General features: G+C 40.6%; 1 protein-coding gene across 8 annotated transcripts in view; it reads right to left on the minus strand.

Moving 5' to 3' along the window:
* PARD3B (par-3 family cell polarity regulator beta) overlaps positions 1 to 23,124 on the minus strand; it is a 1,151,792-nt gene that overhangs the window by 116,947 nt on the left and 1,011,721 nt on the right. For 6 of the 8 annotated variants that reach the window (XM_051849249.2, XM_051849247.2, XM_070070342.1 and 3 more), the window contains one exon: positions 16,284 to 16,419. The exons of the other annotated variants lie outside the window; for them this stretch is intronic. In XM_051849249.2, the coding sequence (XP_051705209.2) occupies positions 16,284 to 16,419 (136 nt within the window). The remainder of the gene's footprint in view (positions 1 to 16,283; positions 16,420 to 23,124) is intronic. 8 annotated transcript variants of the gene reach the window in all.

The following is a 23,124-nucleotide window of genomic DNA, read 5'->3' on the forward strand; positions in this document are numbered from 1 at the left end:
TAAATAAACAAATAGATGGAAAAAGTTACTATACATGATGCCAATTTTTAATAAATGCCACAAAAAAATAGGAACAGTCACTGTCCTTAATAGTGAAGCATTAAAAAATACATTAATAATAAAATTTGAAGTGAAGGAACCTAACTCCTTCAAAACCAAAACAATAATCACATAAATCAATCTTGGTCAAAAGAGACATTTTTACTTTTAGGGTACTTACAAAAATAATAAGACTATTAACACTTCTGAAGTATACCAAAACTAAGTTGAAAAGCAAATTCATTGCCTTCAATTATATTGTTTTTAAATATTAATAAAAAGTAAATGAAATATATAAGCTAAATAATTAAAGCAGAACTTTGTTTCATATCTGTTTAAGGAAAGAAAACAATAACTAATGAAGTAAAAATAAATGACTACAAAACAGAATTATTTAATAAATTATATGGTGAAAAACATAAATACACTAAAAGGTTGAAAATCTCAGCAAAAAAGAAAGTTCTATGGAAGAAAATAGCACACTTCATAAAATTTAGCAAAGGAGAAAATACTTCCCTTTCTAAAGATCTCTATCTATGGGAAAAACTGAAACAAATGTCCAAGAATTATCACAAAAAAAGCATCAGGCTAGATGTTCCTTTGGGTGTGCTACTTCATATCTTTACAAAGAGATTCTACTATAGAAATTGCTACAGACCACAGAAACATGGAAACCGCCCTCCCCAGATTCTTATATGAAGGTGAAATAACTCTTCTGCATGAAGGTACTCAAGTTAGGAAAACACAAGCAGAAAACCTAGATACCAATTTTTACTTACAAATATGGTACAAAATCACAAGATAAACACAAGTAATCCATGCCCTGGCCTATCTTGAAAGATTTAAATAGCATGTGGGGGTATATTTATTTTTTCAGAATTGAAAGGGGTATTCACACTTTATTAGAAACTTTATTAATATAAATCCTTACATTAACAGAAAAAAAGAAAAATCATATGCTCATGTTGACAGATGTTTACCTGCTATTTGAAAAAACTAAAAAATTTCCCGGATTTGTTGACACAAAAATAAAGCCGCTCTTCCTCTAAAGTATTGTAAAAAGTAGGAAACTATTGAGAAAGTTGGAAAAAAATCTCTGAATGCCACTTGCCAGTAAAAGCCTAATACTACTTCCACGTTAACAATGTTTACTACTTAGAAGGAAAAAAGGCAAATTTGGTCTCAAAATAAATAGCAAATTCACTAAAAGAAGAAACATACATGGCTAATAAACTCATGATATTCTCTCCTTCAGTTGTAAATAAGAAATGGAAACAAAGTAACTGAACACTTGCCATCAGGTTTTTAAAAACTAGGAAAAATGCAAACCCCTAGTTTTAATAGGGCTGCTATGCAAGTGACATAAAATGGACTATTAGTATTTGTTGAATGTGTTAATGAACATGCAGCTGGGAGGAATATAAATTTATCAACTTTCCTAGGAGCAAATTGAGTAATATGAATCAAATCTAAAAAATTTCATAGATTTATAATTAAATTTTGATTTATGATAAAGAAATAATATAAATAGATCCATAAACTATATTATTATATCACAAAGACAGGAAATTATATAAACAACTTTAATGTTCAATAATGTTAAAGTGAATAACCAATGGCTGAATATCCTTTTAGTAGGTACTGTGTATAGTTTTCAAGAATATTTAGTGGCCTAGAAATGCTGACAATGTAACAGAAAATGAAAAAGTAGCTTGTAATGGTGTATTTAGAAGCATTCCAATTTAATTACTACATGTGATATGCAGGTGTGTGTGTGTTTGTAGAGAAGAAAATACTATAAAATATAAACACTGGTTATTTTTTGGGTGGTCAGTTAGTGATTTACATTTTACTTTTACTAATTAAATTATTTAGAGTTAGCATGTATTATTGCATATCTGATAAAATTTTGAAATACATAAAAAAACACCAGTTATTTTCAAGAAAAACAAGAGATCCCAGAGAATTGCAAGGATTCCCACATGGTCTCTGATAGTCTGGCTATATAGCCATACCCTTTTCCAGCATGTTTATTGGCTCTTAAAGTATACACAAGTTGTATATGCATCCATGTTTATATCAATCTATTTGTCTATACTGATGTGTAGACAGAATCAAGGGAAGCACAGTCGACCATTCACTGAGTGTTTCACATAGAATTTATTGCACATCACTTATTCAACAACCAACTTGAGTCCCAATGTGAAAAAAGTACCATACGAGTTCTTATAAATGAAGTGATATGACAATCAGATGTGGAGAATGAAGTCTCCAGCAGAGTTTTTCACCTTTTAGAATCATAATCCTTAGAAAGATGGTTAGTTTACAGCATGACCCATCGTCCAAGTGTGGCGCATGCCGAGACAGAAAGCAAACATTTCCCCATCCTATCCCCATGTGTAGTTTCTACCATTCTCCCTGATATAGTGTATTCCATTCAAAATCATTTAGCAATGACAGTAGCCATCAACTAATTGATTTTATGATCATCTAATAAGTTGTGACACATAGAAAAACTGACCTCTGGGGCCAATCTTGGTCAATAATTGGGAGAGAAGTGATACACAAATGCTCAAATCCTCAAAACAAGAGTTCGTGCTGAAAACAGAGTAGCATCATGGAACACACGATAAAAGCACTTTATATTTGTTTTGAAATTACAAAGGCAATAGCTTAGCTCCAGTGGCTTCCTTGGAGGCAGACTGCCTTAAATGTAGACAAAAAGAGAGGGCCAGCACACAGGGGAAAACCGCACAGGGATGAAAGCAAACCTAGCTCATTAATTCTTGGTCGGTCTCTCTTTGCTATTCATTCACTTATCCGTTTCTTCCTGTGTAACTACTCCTAAATAACTCGTTACATTTGAAATTATGTTTCCTGTCTGCCTTTCCCACCAGATATGATCTCCTTTCTCACTTTTGAATCCTCAGAGTCAAGTAAATTTCTGGCACGGAGTTGCCACTGAACTGAGGTCTAAGGAAGTCATAAATGTGTAACTGAGCAATCACACACTTCCAACTCGCGTGCTCCATCTCTGGGGCCCAAAGTGATTCAATCTAAGCGAAACTGACTTTCTTCTTTGCCTTCACCGATCACAGGTCATGGGCAAGTTTTCTTCTTATTTGGAAGATCTTCGAGAAAGCTAGGAAAGTCTTAAGAGTTTCTAAATGGGAAGTTATATCCAAAGTGTTGCTAAATTACATTTATGACTCAATTAAATGGAAATATTGAATGCTCGAAATGAAATGTCAGCTCTTTGCTATTTGTCAACTTCTCACCACTGACATCATCAGGTATTTAGGAATTATGCATCTATATTTAATAAGTTTTTGACGTTGGGAAACGTTACAACAGTGCACAAACCACACTTAAACCACAGACTCCTAAATTCCGTAGCATTTTTTTCCTGATCACAATTTCAGTACTATTTAAAAAGATGTCTACCTGCCATCCTTCACATTCACTGTGAGACTGTAACTTCTTGCCCTGATTCCCGCATACCCGCACCCACCTACAGCACACTGCTACGGCTGTGCTGCCTGACAATTAAAATCCCAGGAATTATTGTAAAGAGCACTGCACCGGAAACAGGGAAGCCGGCTCATACTCAATAGATGGAGGGAGAAAAAGGCGCTGATGGATAGAAAACATAAAATTAAAATAGATTTTCCATTCAGAAACAATCTGGGACTCTGGCAATTAGTGGTGATGGGAAAATAAAACTGAAAAACGGAGGTGTCTCCGCATGGTTTGGGGGTATCCATAATGACGGAGCGAGCCAGAAGGTTCATTAGAGAAAAGACATCAGATCCTGATGAGGAAGGCCTTTCTCATGTGACATTCCCTACTGTTTCTCTGAAGGAGACATTCAAAACATTAATATCTTTGCACACACACAGATACATAGACACACACCCCACACACTCCCACAATACAATCAGGCTTTCCTTCCATGCAATTGTTGGGTTCAGTGTACACCTTCCTGTGTATCCATAAAGTGCTAAGCGCTCATGGAAGAAGCCAACAAAGGAACGAATGATGGCTAGAAATACAGTTCCCTCACTTGCTGCTGTGGAGCAGGGTCTGGGAACAGGCCTAGTAAGAGATGACACAGAGTGAGCTAACTCATTTGAGGAAAATTTTATGGAGATAAAACCCAAGTACTCCATTAATTTATGAAAGTCTTATCTCCAAGGTAGAAAAGAAGCTATTTCTCAATAGGTTACAATAACAGCATTAAGTCCTTTCTTAGATCATTTACTTATTCAAATGGGAATTTTGCTTGCCATTCTAGCTGAAATTCAATGGTACCAACTTTTGCACAACCCCATGAACACTCTGAACATTAGCACTGTGATTTCAAGGTTTAAAATGAAACATAGAAATTAATGAGATTCACAGGAGGACTGTAAAGTCACAGACTGTTACATGTGTCACCACAATTATATTCAAAAGTGGTCACTCTTCTTGTGGAGAATGGTAACCCAATACCGCTGTCTTCATCAGTTATCATTTTAGGGTTTTCTTGGATTTCAGTGTTCTCCCTGACTAGTTCATAGGAGAACTCTCCATGAATTTTCTTTTCCCCATCATAACACCCGTCTAGTTACTACTTAATAAGAACCAAATGATGTTACATTTCAGAACAACTTGGGGTTAAACAGTTCTTCCAAGTGAAAGCACAAGACGGCCATTTTGGTGACCTGACTGGTCCTTAACAGCCAGGGAGCTGTGTGTTGGGGTGTCATGGGCTACAAGGTCTGAACACAAACATGGCTTACATGGCGTTTTAATTGTTGTCAAGTTTAAGTGATACATGTGCTAAAATACCAGTTAGATGGATTGCCATATCTTCTACTCCAAACATCTCCATTTTTAAATTTAGTTCCCAAAGTTTATTTTAGGACTTTTAAGCTCCGCTAAAATATAACATATCCAACTGATTTTAAACAGCTTTGAGAACAGTTTAGGAAATCTGGAATTCATAGGCGTTTCTGCTATGGTTTCTCCTATATTACATAAAATGCTCATTTCTCCCATTGCAGTAGAAGAAAGGAATGTTATTATTGTAGAAGTTGGAATTTTGGGTTTTAACCATGGTCCAACACAAACGGTTGTGGTTTGGGGGACCTTAACCTATTCTAAACTCGACATCCTGAACTGGAATTAATTGCTCATTAGAAGGAGAAAGAGTCCTTTTTCCACACTAATCTAAGTATAACATAGGGGTTTTTTTTTTTTTTGGACATATTATGGAAAAATAATGTGATTCTGAACTTTCTTTTCTTTGTATTTTACTATTTAGGTTTGAGTCTGAGCCAGAGATGGTTAACTTATTTGATTACAGCATAAGAAGAATGATTTCATTTTGATTTGTAAAGAGAACTGATGAAACACCACAAAACTCTGATTTTGGTTCAATACTATTGGGTTCAAAAACAAATTAAGAGTGATAATTAAAAAGGAGCTCACCAGAGGTAGAAAACCATTTACATAGCATTTGTAAGTGAATAGAGATTAGAGATTCCCTCTCTTTCAAACGTCTTATTTTTTCAAAGTATCTAAACAGCTGCCCTGGGAGCTCTTGTTTTTTCCTCTTTCCACTGGAAGTTGGTACAGATTTGAAAACCAGCTTCACAAATGAATGTGAGCCCACGGAACAGGGTCATAGGACGTTAGTTTTGTCATCTGTAAAACAGGATTTTTTTACAGATGACACAGGAGTTGTATGGAATTGCTTATATAAGGTAGAATCAGCACTACAGAAATGATACCATTGTTGTTAATAGCCTGGCTGAAGTGTAATTTATTGAATAAATAATTTATACATATTCTTTCTGTATTTCTTCCTCCCTCTTATGTTAACCCTTAACTGGACCCTGATATTTGTTTGCTTCAGGGTTTTTACAGAGCTGAAAGCAGAAGCTGCTTGGAGTCCACTTTCGTGTGGTCTTTGATTTGAGCGTCAGCTCATTAGAGAGATTAGGCATGCCCCAGGGTCAGGGATGAAAGAAATGGACTTTTGAAAGGAAAAGTATACGGATGGGAGAGAGGAAAATAGATATTGACCTTTGGATCAATGGATTTTGCCAAAAGTGCCTGACAATCAAGCCTGCCGGTCACCACCTGTAGTGACCGTGGGCATCTCAGTGGTAAACAGAGGGGCAGGACCAGACGGCCCCACACCACGCAGTGTGTGCTGTACAATGTCCCCGGGCTCTACACTGACCAGGGCTTTAGGACCTCTGATGATGACTAAGACACATGGTGGTCCAGGCAATGGAATGTGTGATTTCTTAGGACCTTCAGACTATGAGACTGACGCGCTGCCTACTGCACTAAGGAGGCAGACCCCAGGAATGTGTTATTTCTTTTCTTTCTTTTCTTTTTTTTTTTCTTTTCTTTTTTTTTTCTTTTTTTTTTTGACAGGCAGAGTGGACAGTGAGAGAGAGACAGAGAGAAAGGTCTTCCTTTTTGCCGTTGGTTCACCCTCCAATGGCCACAGCGGCCAGCGCGCTGCAGCCGGCGCATTGCGCTGATCTGAAGCCAGGAGCCAGGTGCTTCTCCTGGTCTCCCATGCAGGTGCAGGGCCCAAAGTCTTGGGCCATCCTCCACTGCATGCCCGGGCCACAGCAGAGAGCTGGACTGGAAGAGGGGCAACTGGGACAGAATCCGGTGCCCCGACCGGGACTAGAACCCGGCATGCCAGCGTCACAGGCGGAGGGTTAGCCTATTGAGCCACGACGCCGGCATGGAATGTGTTATTTCTAAAATCCAAGTATAAATATCCACCATTTAAAAATGCCTCCCTTTTTAATTAATTTATTTTTTATTTTTATTTTTTTATTGGACAGCTAGAGTTAGAGAGAGAGACAGAGAGAAAGTCTTCCTTCTGTTGGTTCATCCCTCAAATGGTCACTACGGCTGGAGCTACGCCGATCTGAAGCCAGGAGCTAGGTGTCTCCTCCTGGTCTCCCATGCAGGTGCAAGGGCCCAAGCACTTGGGCCATTCTCCACTGCACTCTCGGGCCACAGCAGAGAGCTGGAGTGGAAGAGGAGCAACCGGGACTAGAACCTGGTGCCCATATGGGACGTCGGTGCCACAGGCGGAGGATTAACCAAGTGAGCCACGTAAGATTTATTTAATCAGAGACCTCCGGCTAGAGTGGCACAGAGGAGCACTCCAACAGAGGCAAAACCCAAAGAGGCTGGTGGAACAGGGGTTGTTAAGCACAATTTTGGGGAAGAAAACAACTTGTCAGCTCTAGATTCAGTTACGAGGTAAGGAAAAACCCATCAAAAGCCCTGATGTGCAATCTTTTTACCCTGTCTGGCTTGCTCATGGTAAAACAGAAGAATGTCTCCTATTTATCACATGCCACCTACAAGCTTAGACACCATTCTAAGTGCTTCATATGTAAACATGGATGTCTCATTACTTACATGAGATAGTACTAGCATCCCACTTTTAGAGGAGACAGGTAAAATAAATTGCCCCTCTTGAGCCATTTAGTAAGTGGCACAGCCTGGATGTGGGATTGGAGTTGTCTTCAGTCTCTGATTTCACACTCCATGTTAGAATGTTTCCCTTGCCTGCTAAATCTTGGATAAGGAATTCTAACCCATGATGTCTGTGTGTTTCAAAAGACAGGATGAGAGGGCAGGGGGCTTAGTGAAGCTGTCTTCAGGGCAGGCTTGCAGGCAGGGCTGCTGAGGATTCATGGCCCATGTTAGTTGTAGAAACTGGTGCCATGGACCATGGACAGCACACTCAGAAGCCGACGGCTTCCTTTAGGGCAGGTGCTGACCAGTTTACTGGAAGAAATCAGGCCACTCTCAGGATCAGTTCACTAGCCACAAGGAGCTGGTCAGGCAGGGAGCTCTGGGGGAAGTCTGGGCTCTGTGCACCAAAGGTCAAGTGCTGGAGAAACCACAGGCTGCTGGAGTAGCATCAGGTCCAGGAGTAGTGCTGTTCTGGGAGGGGCTTCCATTGCCGCCTCCCCGTGCCCTCTCCCTAGCCTTCACCTTCAACCTTCATGGGCCAGATTGTGTGCCCTCCCAAGTACTGCTGAGGTTTACTGCAATGAGGGAAGGGTGATTTTGTTGGGGTGATGAAGGGAAGAGAGGGAACTCTGAACCTCTGAACACTTCAGGGAAAAGGATGGGCTTATGTGGCGTGCCATGATGGGGATGTAAGAAAAATTAAGCTTCAGAGACTTTGGGGAGGCAAATGCTACAAGAGCCAGCATTGGGCACAGCAAATTAACCTGTTGCCTTTGATGCAGCATCCCATAATAGGAGCTCCAGGTCAAGTCCCAGCTACTCTGCCTCTGATCCAGCTCCCTGCTAATGTGCCTGGGAAGGCAGTGGATGATGGTACAAGTATTTGGGCCCCTGCCACCTATGTGGGAGACCAAGATGGAGTTCCAGGCTCCTGGTTTTGGCCTGGCCCAGCCCTGGCCCTTGAGGCCATTTGGGAGTGAACCAGGTGATGGAAGATATTCATTCTCTTTCTCTCTCTCTCCCCCTCTCCGTTCTCTTTCTCTTCCTCTCCCTTTCTGTGTCTCTCCTTCTCTCTGTCATTCTGCCTTTTAGATAAATAAATACATCTTAAAAAAAGATTGGTAGATGGAAAGGGCCTAGAGATAGCTCAAAAATGTGCCCAGGGAAGCAGAGAATTTCCTTCTTTTTCTGGTTCAGAAAGCTCCTGCTCATAGGTTCATGCTTTGTGACTAGAACAAGGTTATTGGGTTTTACCGCACTTTTGTAGCCTGGTTTGGGAATCCAACAACCAATAATTTTTCTCCCTATGGGAAAACCCATTCCTAGCTCCAAACTGCCAACTTCTAAATGAGCTTCTGGAACACAGTTTATTTCTATGTTGGGGATCGCCTGTAAACATGTTCCCTCCTTTCAAAATGATTTATACTATGTTTAACAGCTAGAGATTCACTCACATGTTGTATATTCCAGATCTCCCATATACTTTATATGACAACATGTTCTTGTGAAAGCTACATTGAAATATAAAAGGGCTAATGGTACCAACCAAAACAAACAAAAAAAAAGGTCTTTAGTTAATTTCATTCATTCCTCAATTTTTCACTACTTTCTTCAAGCAGCATTTGATGTTCTAACCAATATTAAATTCAGTCAAATCTCAGGCCTTTCTAAAGCCTACCTAATTTATAGACAAAGTGAGTTTTCTGTTTCTGTTCTTTGCCTTGGCACCACTTCCACTCCTTAGTTCAGCTGTTTTAGGACATCGGGGGAAATGCTGGTTTGTTGATGGAGTCAACCACATAGGCACTCCAGAGGGCCTATGAACTGTGGAGCTAGTTATTGTGTGAAAGACAAACTACAGCCAGCTCTGGATATACCCATTCAATGGTTCAATTCTTTACCCCATCCTACCTTCTAAAGCTTTTAAGGACAACGTGTTTGTCATAAAATGGTAATCCATGAGGATATAGACAGAGCAAGACTACATAAAGAAAGTACCTTAAATCCTTTCTAAAAATTCTGTTGCTTATTCTGGAGTGTATCCCTAGGTCTGAGTTGAACCAAACTGTGACTTGTCCATGTAATTAAAATGCCAGAGGTCTAGTTATTCTGCATGAATAATACAGAGAACTTATTTAGGTTTCTGGGATGGATAAAAGATACTGGATTGGTAGACAGATATAAATTTTCTTTCTCTGTTTACCTAGTAAACAATAGTAGCAAATGTAAGATGGTAGACATTTTTTCCAATGACAAATACAAGAAAGAAATACATGGAAAGATCTTTTCTTTCTCTTTCCTTAAAAATCTAAGAAGATGAAGGAAGTTTATGTTGTTACTAGAATTTAAAATTGTAGTAGATAACCCTTAACTGTGCCTGGCACCCATTTTCCCTTCTACTAATAGCACCCCGCTCTTCCTTTGGGGACTACTTTTTCTTGGGAGGGTTTGGCTCCACTTTCTGGTTCCAGGGGTGGCTTCATAACCTATTCTGATACTGCATTGTTATGGCCATACAGGTTGGCTCCACAATGGACATGTGAACAAGGCAGAGGCAAATGAGCTATTGAGCACTGCACTGACTATCAGTTCTAGGACTTTTTTGTGCATCTACTGTAAGTGAGACTCTCTTCCCAATCTGAGATTGGAGCTGCTCATGGCTGTCGCGTTACCTCACGGGGGAATTTCCTGAGAGAGGAGAAAGAGACTTCTACAGGCCTGTCTGTAAGAGTTGTATCCAGTTTCACCTCAAGTCAGATATGCCTATAGACATCTTTTTGTATGAGCCAAAACTTTTCTTTTCTTCTTTCTTTCTTTCTTCCTCTCCCTCCCACCCCCACTTAGGCAGTTTGAACCAGTATTCTGTACTCTGTTCCTTGCAATGTCTTCATTTTTTATTGGAGGCCCAGACAAGAAGAATACTCATATGTCTCAATTCTGGTATTGAATCATTGATAGCAGGGACTCACATTCGTATCTCCTCATGTTTAGAAAATAACTTCTGACGGTTTTTATTTCTCTTGTACTTTCTAAGATCTGTTTCTTAGGATGGTTCACATGATCTCAGCATCTTGTTCTCCCTCTCCTCTGAATGCAGAATTCAAGGGATTTGTCTTTCATCGTTTAGATCAGCTTCCAAGCACGTACCTTCTTCCAGTTGGCCACTGGACCATCTTCATAACAGGATGAACAAATCTTTCAGAACATTTTCATTTATTAACACAACCATCTCTTTCTTCCAGCTATATTCTGCCTGTGCCAATCCACTTTGCCAGAAAGATGTTGCACCATGGTTTTTTATGATAGTGAAAATGATACACAAATTTCTGTGCTAGTTTAAGAATGTTTTATCTCCCACTTGTTTCCATATATAAGCAAACTTCCCATCCATGTGTCTACAAACCTTTTTTATAGATAAATATTCTTCTATTTTAGCTATAGAGGTAAAAAAAAAAGTAAAGGGGAGAGAATGATGTATGGCATGTTGCCCTTGAAAAACACAACAATGAAAGTACTAATATTTTAAGAAAATTTCAGAACCATCCTGTTTCTGAAACCACTTATAGGATATTCATGCTGCTGTTAAATATGCAGATAATCTTTATCTACTAATAAAAGCAGCCAGTTGCCAGAGTTTTGTGACAGTCTTAACAATTTCTACAGAAAATAAAATACCGGCAGATAACAGGTATTATGTTTTCTTTTGGCAAATATGAACAGTTCACAGCCAGCATATCTTGCTTACTTAATTGGGCCTATAAAAGTCTCCAGGCCTTTTCACTTGCAGCCATTGAAATTCGCTCAACTTGTTCTTCACAGCTTTTCAGAGCCTAGATGGGAAAACAGCTACAAAACAGCCTGGCTGAAAAGATTTTTAAGGTCTCAGGTCCATATTTACAAACCGTACAATCTGTGTGCATTCATTTATTTTAAAACAAATGAAGTGAATAATTCAGGAGCTCCTTTGGAAAAGAAAAAAAAAATCCCACCAAAGTAGAGAGAAAGACAACAAAATATGCCGAGTGGGGCAATTCTCAAATTGTCTCTACAGCTTTCCCAGCCCCTTGCTTCCAACTAACTGCACATACTGCCGATGGCAGAATTAACTGCTCCCTCTGAGTTAATATAGAACTCAATACTTCTCTGTATTACAGCACTTTCATATATCTGAGGGGTCTTCAAATATTTTATAGAAAATATGTACTATGTAAAAACTATGCATGGATTTAAAAAACTTTTTGTTCCAAAGTAAGCTTATCTTTTAATTCCATTTTCCCATGAACTTTTCAAAGTGCCCTCACATTATTGCTCTATTTTGTTTTGGCTTATACATTTGTATTCCTAGCTAGAACACGAGTTCCTCTGAGGTAGAGGTGTCATATTTCTGTTACTAACAGCTGACTGACCTGAGGATCTGGCAAATACTCGTGAAAATTGAATAGGAGACATAGTGAAGAGAGAAGAGGGGATGGGTGGGGAAGGGAGGGAGGGAGAGGAGCAGAAGGGAGGAAAGAGAAGGTGAGAAGGACATGAGACCAATTAAGAACCCAAGTAAGGGACTGGTGCTATGGCATAGCCAGTGAGGCCACTGCCTACAGGGCTGGCATCCCTCGTGGGCACCGGCTTGAATCCCAGCTGCTCCACTTCTGATCCAGCTCTCTGCTGTGGCCTGGGAAAGTAGTGGAGGATGGCTCCAGTCCTTGGGCCCCTTCACCGATCCTGGCTCCTGGCTCCTGGCTCCAGATTGGCACAGCTCCAGCTGTTGAGGCCATCTGGGGAGTGATCAGTAGATGGAAGACCTCTCTTTCTCTCTTTCTCTACCTCTGCCTCTCTGTAACTCTGCTTTTCAAATAAATAATTCTTTAATAAAACGAACAAAAAAAGAACCCAAGTAAGACCAAGTAAGAGCAGGGAGAGAAATATGAGGCTCAGGCACAGGTTAGGTGTCATGTGTTAGAGAACTCCACACTAAATGGCCCAGGAAGATCTGGAAAGTCTGAGGCAAGCTAACGAAAGAACCTTAGTTTCATTGAGAAAAATATATTTTCTTTTTAAAAATATTCATGGATCTGAATAATCTTCCAAGTGGTTGCTTTCATCATTTTAGCACTGAAGACTTTCATGAGCATACTTCTGTTAATTTTCTGATTTAGTTTAAAACTGGTTTAAAAATATGGTTTTCTCTCCATATCTGTGGGCTCCACATGCATCGATTCAAACAAATGCCAACTGAAAATATTCGAAAAAATTGCATCAGTACTAAACACGTGCAGACTATTTTCTTGTCATTATCCCCTAAGCACTACAGCGTAGCAACTATTTACATAACATTTACATTGCATTAGGTATTATAAGTAGAGATGATTTAACATATAGGCAAAGATGTGAGTAGGCAACAGGAAAATACTGCTCCATTTTACATAAGGGACTTGAGCATCCATATTTTGGTGGCCTACGGTTGCTGGTAACTTCCTTATTTTCTTATTACAATTCAGAAGTCCGACAGTATAGTAGGACTCCAGGGAACATGTCCCCAGGCCTCTCATCCAAGGTATGGTGCTCAATGAGTTTGGAATCCATGAAAGTATTTCTTCTTCTTCATTTTTTAAAGATTTATTATTTATTTGAGAGGAAGAGTTACAGACAGAAAGAGGGAAAGACAGAGAGAGATCCTCCATTTACTGGCTCACTCCCCAGATGGCTGCAAAAGTCAGAAGTGGGCTGATCTGAAGCCAGGAGCCAGGAGCTTCCTCCAACATGGGTTTAGAATCCCAAGCACTTGGGCCATCTTCTGCTGCTTTTCTACGCCATTAGCTGGGAGTTGGATCCGAAGTGGGGCAGTTGGGATAGAACCTGGGATGCTGGCATTGCAGGCGGCAGCTTTACCTGCTAGGCCATGACACTGGCCCTCATGAAATGAAAGTATTTCTGATAATGCTGGCTCATCAGATTCAGATTTTTGCTAGAGAACTTGGACCATTTTGGTGTTCACTGAAGCTACCAGAGCCAATAGCCAGTTTTAAGAACTGTAGGAGCCGGCGCCGTGGCTCAATAGGCTAATCCTCCACCTTGCGGCGCCGGCACACCGGGTTCTAGTCCCGGTCGGGGCGCCGGATTCTGTCCCGGTTGCCCCTCTTCCAGGCCAGCTCTCTGCTATGGCCAGGGAGTGCAGTGGAGGATGGCCCAGGTGCTTGGGCCCTGCACCCCATGGGAGACCAGGAAAAAGCACCTGGATCCTGGCTCCTGCCATCGGATCAGCGCGGTGCGCTGGCTGCAGCGGCGGACATTGGAGGGTGAACCAACGGCAAGGGAAGACCTTTCTCTCTCTGTCTCTCTCTCTCACTGTCCACTCTGCCTATCAAAAAAAAAAAAAAAAAAAAAAAAAAAAGAACTGTAGACCCCGATCTTTGAGGACTGCCTGGAACAGCACCTGGGGCCTCTCTCTGCTCTACACCTCTCCTTCATGAACTGTCAATTTGATTTTAACAAGTGCCCTGGTGATGCTGAACAATAGCCTGATTTTAGGAACCGCAGCCTCATAAAAGCTGCCTTGTTCGATCTGGCTGACTGACAGGAATGAAGTGTTAACTTTCTAAACTTGTTTTGCTAGAGCTCTCCAAAAGTAGCAAGACAACAGTATAATTTCTCAGGCCGACACCGGACAAAAGGTACTGTGTTTTTCCTTGGCTTGGGAGAGGGGAGGAAAGAACACTGAGATTCTAATCCCTGGGTTGGCGTGGCTCAGGTGATCACACAGCACTCTCTTTTATGACAGTGCATTTCCCAAGCATCGCTTTGGGAAGCTTTGGGCCTCAATTCTCTGGGAAACATAAAATCAGTCACTTTTGGCAAAGCTCAACGCACTGGAGCATGGGAACCACCAATTAAAGTCAAGATAAGTTCTTGATTCACTAAATGGTCTGGTTACACGTTTGCTTGGAAGCAGCCAGGGATATTGTTTTCTAGCTCAGGTGTGGTAAGGGTCAGGGGACTTTTTCAGTCTCGTGAAGGGAAAACATCGTCATCCTTTCAGCTTCATGTGGGGAAATCATAGAACACAACTGGCATTACTTAATCGAAAGCCACCTGTTCAGTTTTGTTCGTAGGACTTCATCATTTTGAGATGCGGTTGGACATGGTGTTCTGCTTTGGTTATAGTGGACGCAACTTCTCCTGATTTTATTGCTTCTTTGCTTTACTGAGAGAGCCATGCCTCACCTAAGCCATGCCTCACCTAATAACTGTGCTCCTGTCTCCTGTCAAAGGTGACAAGTTAGTCTCGAACAACTCCGAGACAAAGTGAGTTGCTATCTAATCTGTTGCTGTGCGGAAATTTTTTTTCTTTCCTGCTGCCTAGAGTCTAAGAGACACTGTAAGTGCCATTCTGTCTAATCCTAACATCTGCAGTACAACCTGGGAACAGCTGTTCGTTCTGTTCGGCAGTCTCTGAATGCCTAGCTCCTAAGAGGCGGAAGCCAGTTGGACAGGGATTGCCATTCCTCACTGCACACTTCCGCCCAGTGTTTCTAAGCTCCAGCAGATGAGGAGAATCTCCTGGGCCAGGGAGTTTCTGTTGCTCTGCGCAACAGTGGTGAAACCTCAAGCTGATTTTCCAACCCCAGAGTAAAGTGTCATGCGTGACAGGCCACAGCACAGATGTGGAAACCAGAGGGGATCAGCTCAGTTGCTGGCGTCCACTCTTCCCATCCTCACCACATAAGCGTCAGCATGAGTGCAGACTTTCCTTCGATAGATCTGCCTTTCAAAGGAGATGGTGACAAGGATGAGTGGGCACTGGGGACCACGGAGGTCCTTCCTCGTTTCTTAAAGCAGCACTAAGCACTTTAGTGGACAGCAGTAATCATCAAAGAGCACGAGTGAGGCCTGAGTCTCAGCGAGGACTCCACTGTGGCCATGCCCTGCACTGCTGCAATAATAATGTAAGCAATGAGAGCGAATCTGTGTTGAGTGCTGGCTCTGTGGCAGGGCCTGTTGGAAGCATCTGACACGTACATTTCATCCAACTCTAGGCATCCTCCACTGGGGATTTCAGTGGCTGCTCAAGAGTTAAGCGTCTTCTGTAGGCACAGACGTACCTTCTTGAAAAGACAAGAAAATGAGTCATACTACCACGACAAAACCCATAGAGTATCTCTTTCTGTTGTCACAATATTCTTTTCTCTTCCCTGAATGTTGAAGGATTTGGCAAAAGAATCCTCTAATACAAAAACTGCCCTTATCTCAAAAAGTGATCCTTGTATACTGGTAAGATCAGCAGACTGTGCATTGCTCAGATCCAATATACAAACAATTGATACAGCTGACAATAGCCCTTCTGAAGTTTGTTTCTAATAACTGTCCTCCAAAAGGGAGACGGCTTATGTTGCAAAGTCCGCTGACGCTGGCCTGCATGTCTCAGCTCCAACAGGAGGAGGGTTGGGGATAAGGCTTAATGGATGGTGGCAGGGATTCGTTTCTTCTTTACAGCAGCTAACATCTGTTCCCTCCACAACTGGTTGGGATATAACAGGAAGTGAGTCGGCGAGCAATTAGAATGAACTACTGTGGTTTGATTTATGGAAATAACTTCTGTGGGAGGAGGTGGCTGTGGTTTGGGTTACATGTGTGTCTGTGAAACCCAAGAAACTGTCATGTAACCTGCTATACACACGCTGTGTTCCTCTCTTCTAACCAACCTCAGTCAAGGTGAGTTCAATGATGAGGGTCAGGCCTGGACTCACCCAGTGAAGGTCATAATCAGATGGCCTTGCTCTTCCTTCATCATCTTCATATAAAGGGAAACCTTCCCTCCGAGCCTGATAATACTCCTTCCGCAACTTCTGGATGCGGTCGGTGCTTCCGCCCATGGGCCGGCCACTACGGGACACAATACAAGAAACACAGTCACACGGTGTATGCATCTCTGAAAGTTACTCTGAGCTTCTTAATAAAGGAATTGACACCCACATTTGGAAGTTTGGATACTACAATTCAGCTATGCTAGGAAAATGATGAAATCAGCAGTAAAATTGAACCAAAAGTGGTCCTTATGCACATATCTTTAGCTGTATGGGTCAAAACATTGGACTTGGGATTAATAAATGACTTTTGAATGAGGATGCAAGATAGAGTCCTCATCTTTTAGAGCAATTAAAAAACTCCTTATTTCCCTCTTCTAATCATACACAGAGTTAGTTAAATTTTACTGTATCTATTTTCTCATATAAGAGTTGCCTATTTGGAACAAAGTTGGCCAGACGGTTGGAGATGATACAGACTTGTCTCTTGCCAGTGTTCATCTCAATGAGACTCATGAATTTTTTTGAGGAGAGGGTGTGGGTGAGATACATATATACAGGCATAGGCACAGCATAGGGAAAGATAAGAAGGCCAAAAAGTAAAAGGCCAAAAAGTAAAAGGGTCAGATGGGGAATACAGGAGGATACAGAATGCACTATCTCGTTTGCTTGTCCAAAGCTCTGGTCTCAGGAGTTAGGGCTGCTCCAGTGATTCATCTACCCAAACCAAACTAGGCATCTAGGGGCTCCCTTTTAGGTTGGATTGGTCATTATCATCTCAGCAGAATCAATATCACACAATATAATTCAGGTAAAGGAAGCAAGGGAAGAACGGCATTCAACTTCTTTGGTTCATTTGAGGCATAACTGACTGCCCAGTTGTGGCAGAACTTATATTACAATCTGGGACTATAGAAATAAACAGTTCACAGTCCTTGTCTACAGCACGCACCATGTTGGAGGTAGAGAGTAGATATAGAAGACACAATCCACGGTGGCAGGTGCTGCAACAGAGATCAGCACAGTTGTCGTGAGGAGACAGAAACCTAAACTTTGACAAGGTGAGAGCAGAGTCATGGAAGATCATGAAAGGCTCCACAGAGCAGGGGATCGTTCAGGGAGCCTTGAGAAATGCACAGGTGCTCAACTGCTGGATAAGTCAGATGAAGAAATTGCTGGTATAGAGAAGGCCAGGGCCACGTGCAGCAGTAAGAAAGCATCTCGTTTTGGGGAATTGTGGGTATGTCAGTTTGAGCAAGCAGTGAACCTCAACTTCTTTGTCTTGCCTCATATACATATCAGCCGATGCATGCTTCTTTCCTCTGTCATTTAGAAAGCATATTAGAATAAAAATGAGTACTGGTGACTTCAGCTTAGAAGATATTCTGAATTCAATAAATGACAAAAGCATATTACTTGTACAGTTCGGTACTTTAACGTCATGGGTAATGACACTTGGGCTACATGGATGAGAATCATTGTTGTAGTGATAGGGTATATGAGAAGAGACAGGGGTGAAGAGACGAGTGAGGCTTGGAAAGATAGGTGGGGCCCCAATGTGAAGAACCTTGCATGCCAAAAGTTCCTCAAATATTACAGTTGAGTTTTAAGTTTAAATGAGTTATCTAAAAGCAATAGAGGTTAGCTATTTTTTAAAATTCTTGAAAATTATGCTTGTACATTGAAAAAATGGTGAGTGAATATCTTTTGGAAGAAAAGCATTCTTTCTAAAGAAGGTCACAAGTTCACTGAGCATGGGACTATGAGTCTATGCCTGTCGCTGCTACAGTTTGCACAGGGCTCTGGGCTCAGGTACCCCACAGGCCCTCAGCAAGCTTACACCTTGGAGTAAGAAAAGACAAATCCTTAGAAGACACACACCCTTATTTTTTTTTCAATAAGTATTTAAAAACTCTCAATTCTTTTCTAATGTTCTTTATCATAGTTTATTCTTCCTTTGAGCACATGGAGAAGACAATAATAAGAAAACAACAAAAGGCTTCATAAGCATTTCTGAACCATGGGCAGGCAGAAAAAGCAGCAGAGTCTGTTTTGAACAGCTTCCTCTGTTTTGGAGTAACAGGAGAGGATGTCGGCGTTTGTATCCAATGCACAGGCTTCTGCCGATTATGGGAATTCATGAGCAGCGCTCAAACTCACCAGATGAGTTCAATCAACACGGTGCAAACATTGCATACATAATCTATTAGTTTACCCAAAAGAAACTGAAGCATTGAATTCAAGTAGAATGAAGTCATCAGTAATAAAGAGGGGAAAAAAAGAAAGAAACAGATAAGACAATTTAATATAAAAAAAAACCAAACACTACAATTTTCCTCCATTTGTGGTAGGAAAAAAAACATACTTGGGCTATAAACTATTCTTCCATATGCCTATTAATACATAAATTTGAAAATATGGGTTTCATCAGATTGCCATTCTCAAATAAGGGAATGGAGGAAGAATACAAAATCAGTTATTCAAGATTCAGAAAATCCCCTATGGCTGACAGGAACATGACTATTTACCCAAAAAAGAAATCTGGCTCCAGTGAAAAAGCAGGAAAAAAGTCCAGAAAGTCATGGAACATCTAACTGCAAAACATGCCATATCTTCTTCTTTCATGAATATTTTAAAGAAGATATTATGCAAACCTTCCATTGTACCCTGGGACTACATCTCAATATTGTCTACTCTTTCTTCCTTTCCAACCCTCATTTTACCTTTAGTAAACTGCATCAGATTTTCCCAGAGAAAGTTTTTATATACTGAAATTGGGAATGGCAAATTCTGATTTCACTTTTTAGCTCTTCTCATTAGGATAATACCTATAAATTTACCATCAAGTTAGTAAAAATGATAAATACCATTATTGTAACCAAAACAATTAATTGAGTGTATTTTGTGTTGAAGTTGCAAAAATTTAGCACATTGAAGAGGGACATACAAACACCTTTGCAATAACAGCAGAAATTATTATAGCTATGCTTTATAGGACACTTATAAAGCACAGACTTGTATTTACTTTCTGCCCAGGGCAGACATCATTAATCAATTACTGCCCTATCCCTAACTACACCAGACATAACTTTAGAATTCTTCTCAAGCCAGAACTTCAGAAAGCCACTAATAATCTATAGAAGCTGGCATATGAGTTGAGGTTGTTTACAATTCCTGTGTAACAGGTGCTCCAAATATTGCAAAAGAATATTGAGAGAGAGGTTTTATTATTATTCTCAGTAAGGATGAAGCATATAAGACTCACAGCTCAAGATGATTAAGAAAGTCTGACTTCCAAGACTACACATTCCACCATAGCTTGCGACTTCCAGCCTGCTCTCTTCCTTCATCTTTTGTGTATCTTAGACTGGGTTCTCCCGCAATACCTTGAACCAGAATGGACCTTAAGGCTAGCCTATAGGACTTACGCTCTGAGGATTCTAGTTTTCCTTCTCTATTTTTATGTTGGCTGTTCTATTTTCCTGGCTTTATGGAACTCAGCAGTACAGATTCTAGAGAATCGCTCGTCTTTTAGCTTCAGAAGTGACATCAGATTATGATGTAACTCAAATATCCTTGGAACCAAATAACACACATCAAAGTATCAACAATCCCATCTCCCCGTTGCTGGTCAGAAATCAGCCTTTCTATATTATTATTCACTGGGTGAAGTAAAGCCTGGCTATTCTTACAAAGAGTTCCTACCACATCTGCATCCATATATGGATGATCAATGCCATCTTACACTTGCAATGTGCCAACTTTTTATATGAAATTAATTCAAGCAGTGTAACAAAAAAGATTTATATTGTAGTGATTTCTTATAAATTGCACAGCCTATGCCTCTAAAGGAACATGTAGAGTTAAATAAGCCCCTTTTATGACATTTTAGAGCTGGACAGAGCATAAAGTTGTAATGAATGTCAGAAACCATGTCATTTTCTTCATGGACACCTACAGTAATAAATTCCAATAGCAGTAAACATCCCACAAGGCATTCTGTGCTTCTGTGAAATCTAACCTTACTCTTCTGACTTTGTAATTACATCAGTTGTAGTCCTTTTACAAATGAGTGTTTATTTGTGCATGCCATAGTCTCCTCCCACTACTGTGGCAGGCTAGAGAAAACACACTAACGTATATCGGACTCTTATGATGTCTACAGTAAAACATGTGTGCCCTCTATACTTCATCTTATTTAATTCTCAGTCAAATCTGTGTGGATGGCGTTGTTATGGATGTCTTACCGATGACTACACTGACTCTCAGAGAAGCGACTCCTCTGGTGGACGGGGGAGCAGGGTTTGTGTGCCTCCAGAGTCAGTGCTGTTTCTGCCACATCATGTTGCCTCATGAGAAAGGCATTAAAATGCAGCAGGCATTTTGTAGCTGTAGTTCACAGGCATTTCAAGGCAGAGGGAATTTAGCAGAGCACATTTATAGCTATACCTTTTGATATTCTTTTATTTGCACAGATCTTTGCAATGAAAATAGAAATAGAAGCAGCTAAAGTAATAGAAATACATGCAATGAAGTCTGTATTCATTAAAGAATGATGTTGGAGCAATTGCAGACTGAGATTTCTGGGCAATTAATATTATATCTCTAGCAGGCGTATGTGGGAAACTGGTATGAAACTGAATGGGGTGCAGAAGAGAATCACCACATGACAAAAGATCACAGAGGAGACTGGGTCGGGACCAGGGCTAGGAGCCAGTCAGGGCTGCTGCTGGGAAGGAGTTGGTCAAACCACTAAATCCCTCCATTGCTGGACTTGGGAGTTATGTGTGGTTACCTGGTGTGTATGTCGACGTGTGCATGTGGCTAAATGCATCCATCCTGTGACTAAATCCTATATAGTTTCAAACAGCTGTTTCTCTTTCAGTGTTGGTTCCATATAGCCTCAAGACATTCCTCATTTTAAAGGAAGTGTGATTGTGCTTTTTGGTGAGCACAGTCCCTCATTTGTGGGGAGGAGCTTGGTGTGCAGACTTGGTGGTACAGCTGTCTGCCTTCATGCGATAGAACCTTCAGGAATATCGCTATCTGGAGAGGAAAGCCCTTAAGCACTCACTGAACGAAGTCCTTTAAAGTAGATGTGTGTAAGTGAACAACAAACAGTGGGACGGAGAATCTATTTCAGTGTTTGACAGATTTCTTAATTTTTATAAACCTACTGTAAAATGTTATTTTGATGCTTCCTTTAAAAGTTTTAATTACCATACATTTGGTACCCATCTTTCAAAACTTACAGAAGAGTGGCATTTCAGTGGTTTCTTCAAAAAGGGTTTAAAGATATGCAATAAAAAAGACACCTTTGTGCCCTTTAAGAATGACAAGATGCTATTTTTTCCTGTCTTTCTCTTCAACCCCTGGGGAAGTGTTGTTTGTTTTTGTATTTTTTCCATTTAACAAACCAAAAAGCATCATAATTTTAAAGTTAAAATTTAGCAAGGCCATAGTTTTACCATAGAAAACAAGGTCAAATATTGTTTAAAGCTGGAACAGAGTTTTCAAATCATCTGAGAGTCTGTGAGAGTCACACTCTCAATAATATAAACATAACAAAATGTAACTGGTTCTCTGCATTGTTATTTTACAAATTTTACTGTAAACCTCAAAAATGTTTCTGGAAAAAATGTTCAGCAGATGACAGACAGTCACAGAACAACTGTTTTGTTTTTTTTTATTTCCTATTGATGATAAAGGATATTCTGTCAAACAAAACTGTTGATAGATTTTTACACATGTACTCAGGATCATTAATTCAAAATTATTTAAGACTTACAGAAACTACAGTCTCAACAACACTTACCATAATACTCTATAGATTTAACTCCCCATGATGAAAATACATTTATATAGTATGGCCATACTAAAAAGACTGAATAATAAATAATTGATTTTAACAGGACTTAAATATATAGAACTCTTTGACATTTTAATCCAATCTCAAACAGCTTTGAAAATTATCAGTATAAATATTCAGTGAAAATATGGATATGTAAAGTAAATTCTCTATCTTGAGATAGAGGGGGCTGGCATTGTGGAGTACTGGGTTATTCAGTGGCCTGCAATGCCAGCATCCCATTGTAGAGCTGCAGTTTGGATCCCTGATGCTCTGCTTCTGATCCAGCTCTCTATTAATGCACCTGGGAAGGCATCGGAAGATGGCTCAAGTACTTAGGCCCAGAGAGAGTTCCTGGCTTCTGGTTTTGTTCCAGCCCATCCTGACTGTCGCAGCTATGTCGGGAGTAAACAAAGAAATGGAAAATTTTTTTGCTTCTCCCTTTCTCTCTGGTATACTGCCTTTCAAATAAATAAACTAAATGTTTTTAAAAATCTAGTACTTTCAGGCCGGCGCCGCAGCTCAATAGGCTAATCCTCCACCTAGTGGGTTCTAGTTCCGGTTGGGGCGCCAGATTCTGTCCCGGTTGCCCCTCTTCCAGGCCAGCTCTCTGCTGTGGCCAGGGAGTGCAGAGGAGGATGGCCCAAGTCCTTGGGCCCTGCACCCCATGGGAGACCAGGAGAAGCACCTGGCTCCTGCCTTCGGATCAGCGCAGTGCACCGGCCACAGCGCGCCAGCCGTGGCAGCCATTGAAGGGTGAACCAACGGCAAAAAGGAAGACCTTTCTCTCTGTCTCTCTCTCTCTCTCACACTATCCACTCTGCCTGTCAAAAAAACAAACAAAAAACAAACAAACAAACAAAATCTAGTACTTTCAAAGGCACATTGATGAATAGAATCTTTCACCATTTAGTTCAGAGGAATTTTGGGACCCGT

Source organism: Oryctolagus cuniculus, chromosome 3 (genome assembly GCF_964237555.1).
Source record: "Oryctolagus cuniculus chromosome 3, mOryCun1.1, whole genome shotgun sequence".
Taxonomy (NCBI): domain Eukaryota; kingdom Metazoa; phylum Chordata; class Mammalia; order Lagomorpha; family Leporidae; genus Oryctolagus; species Oryctolagus cuniculus.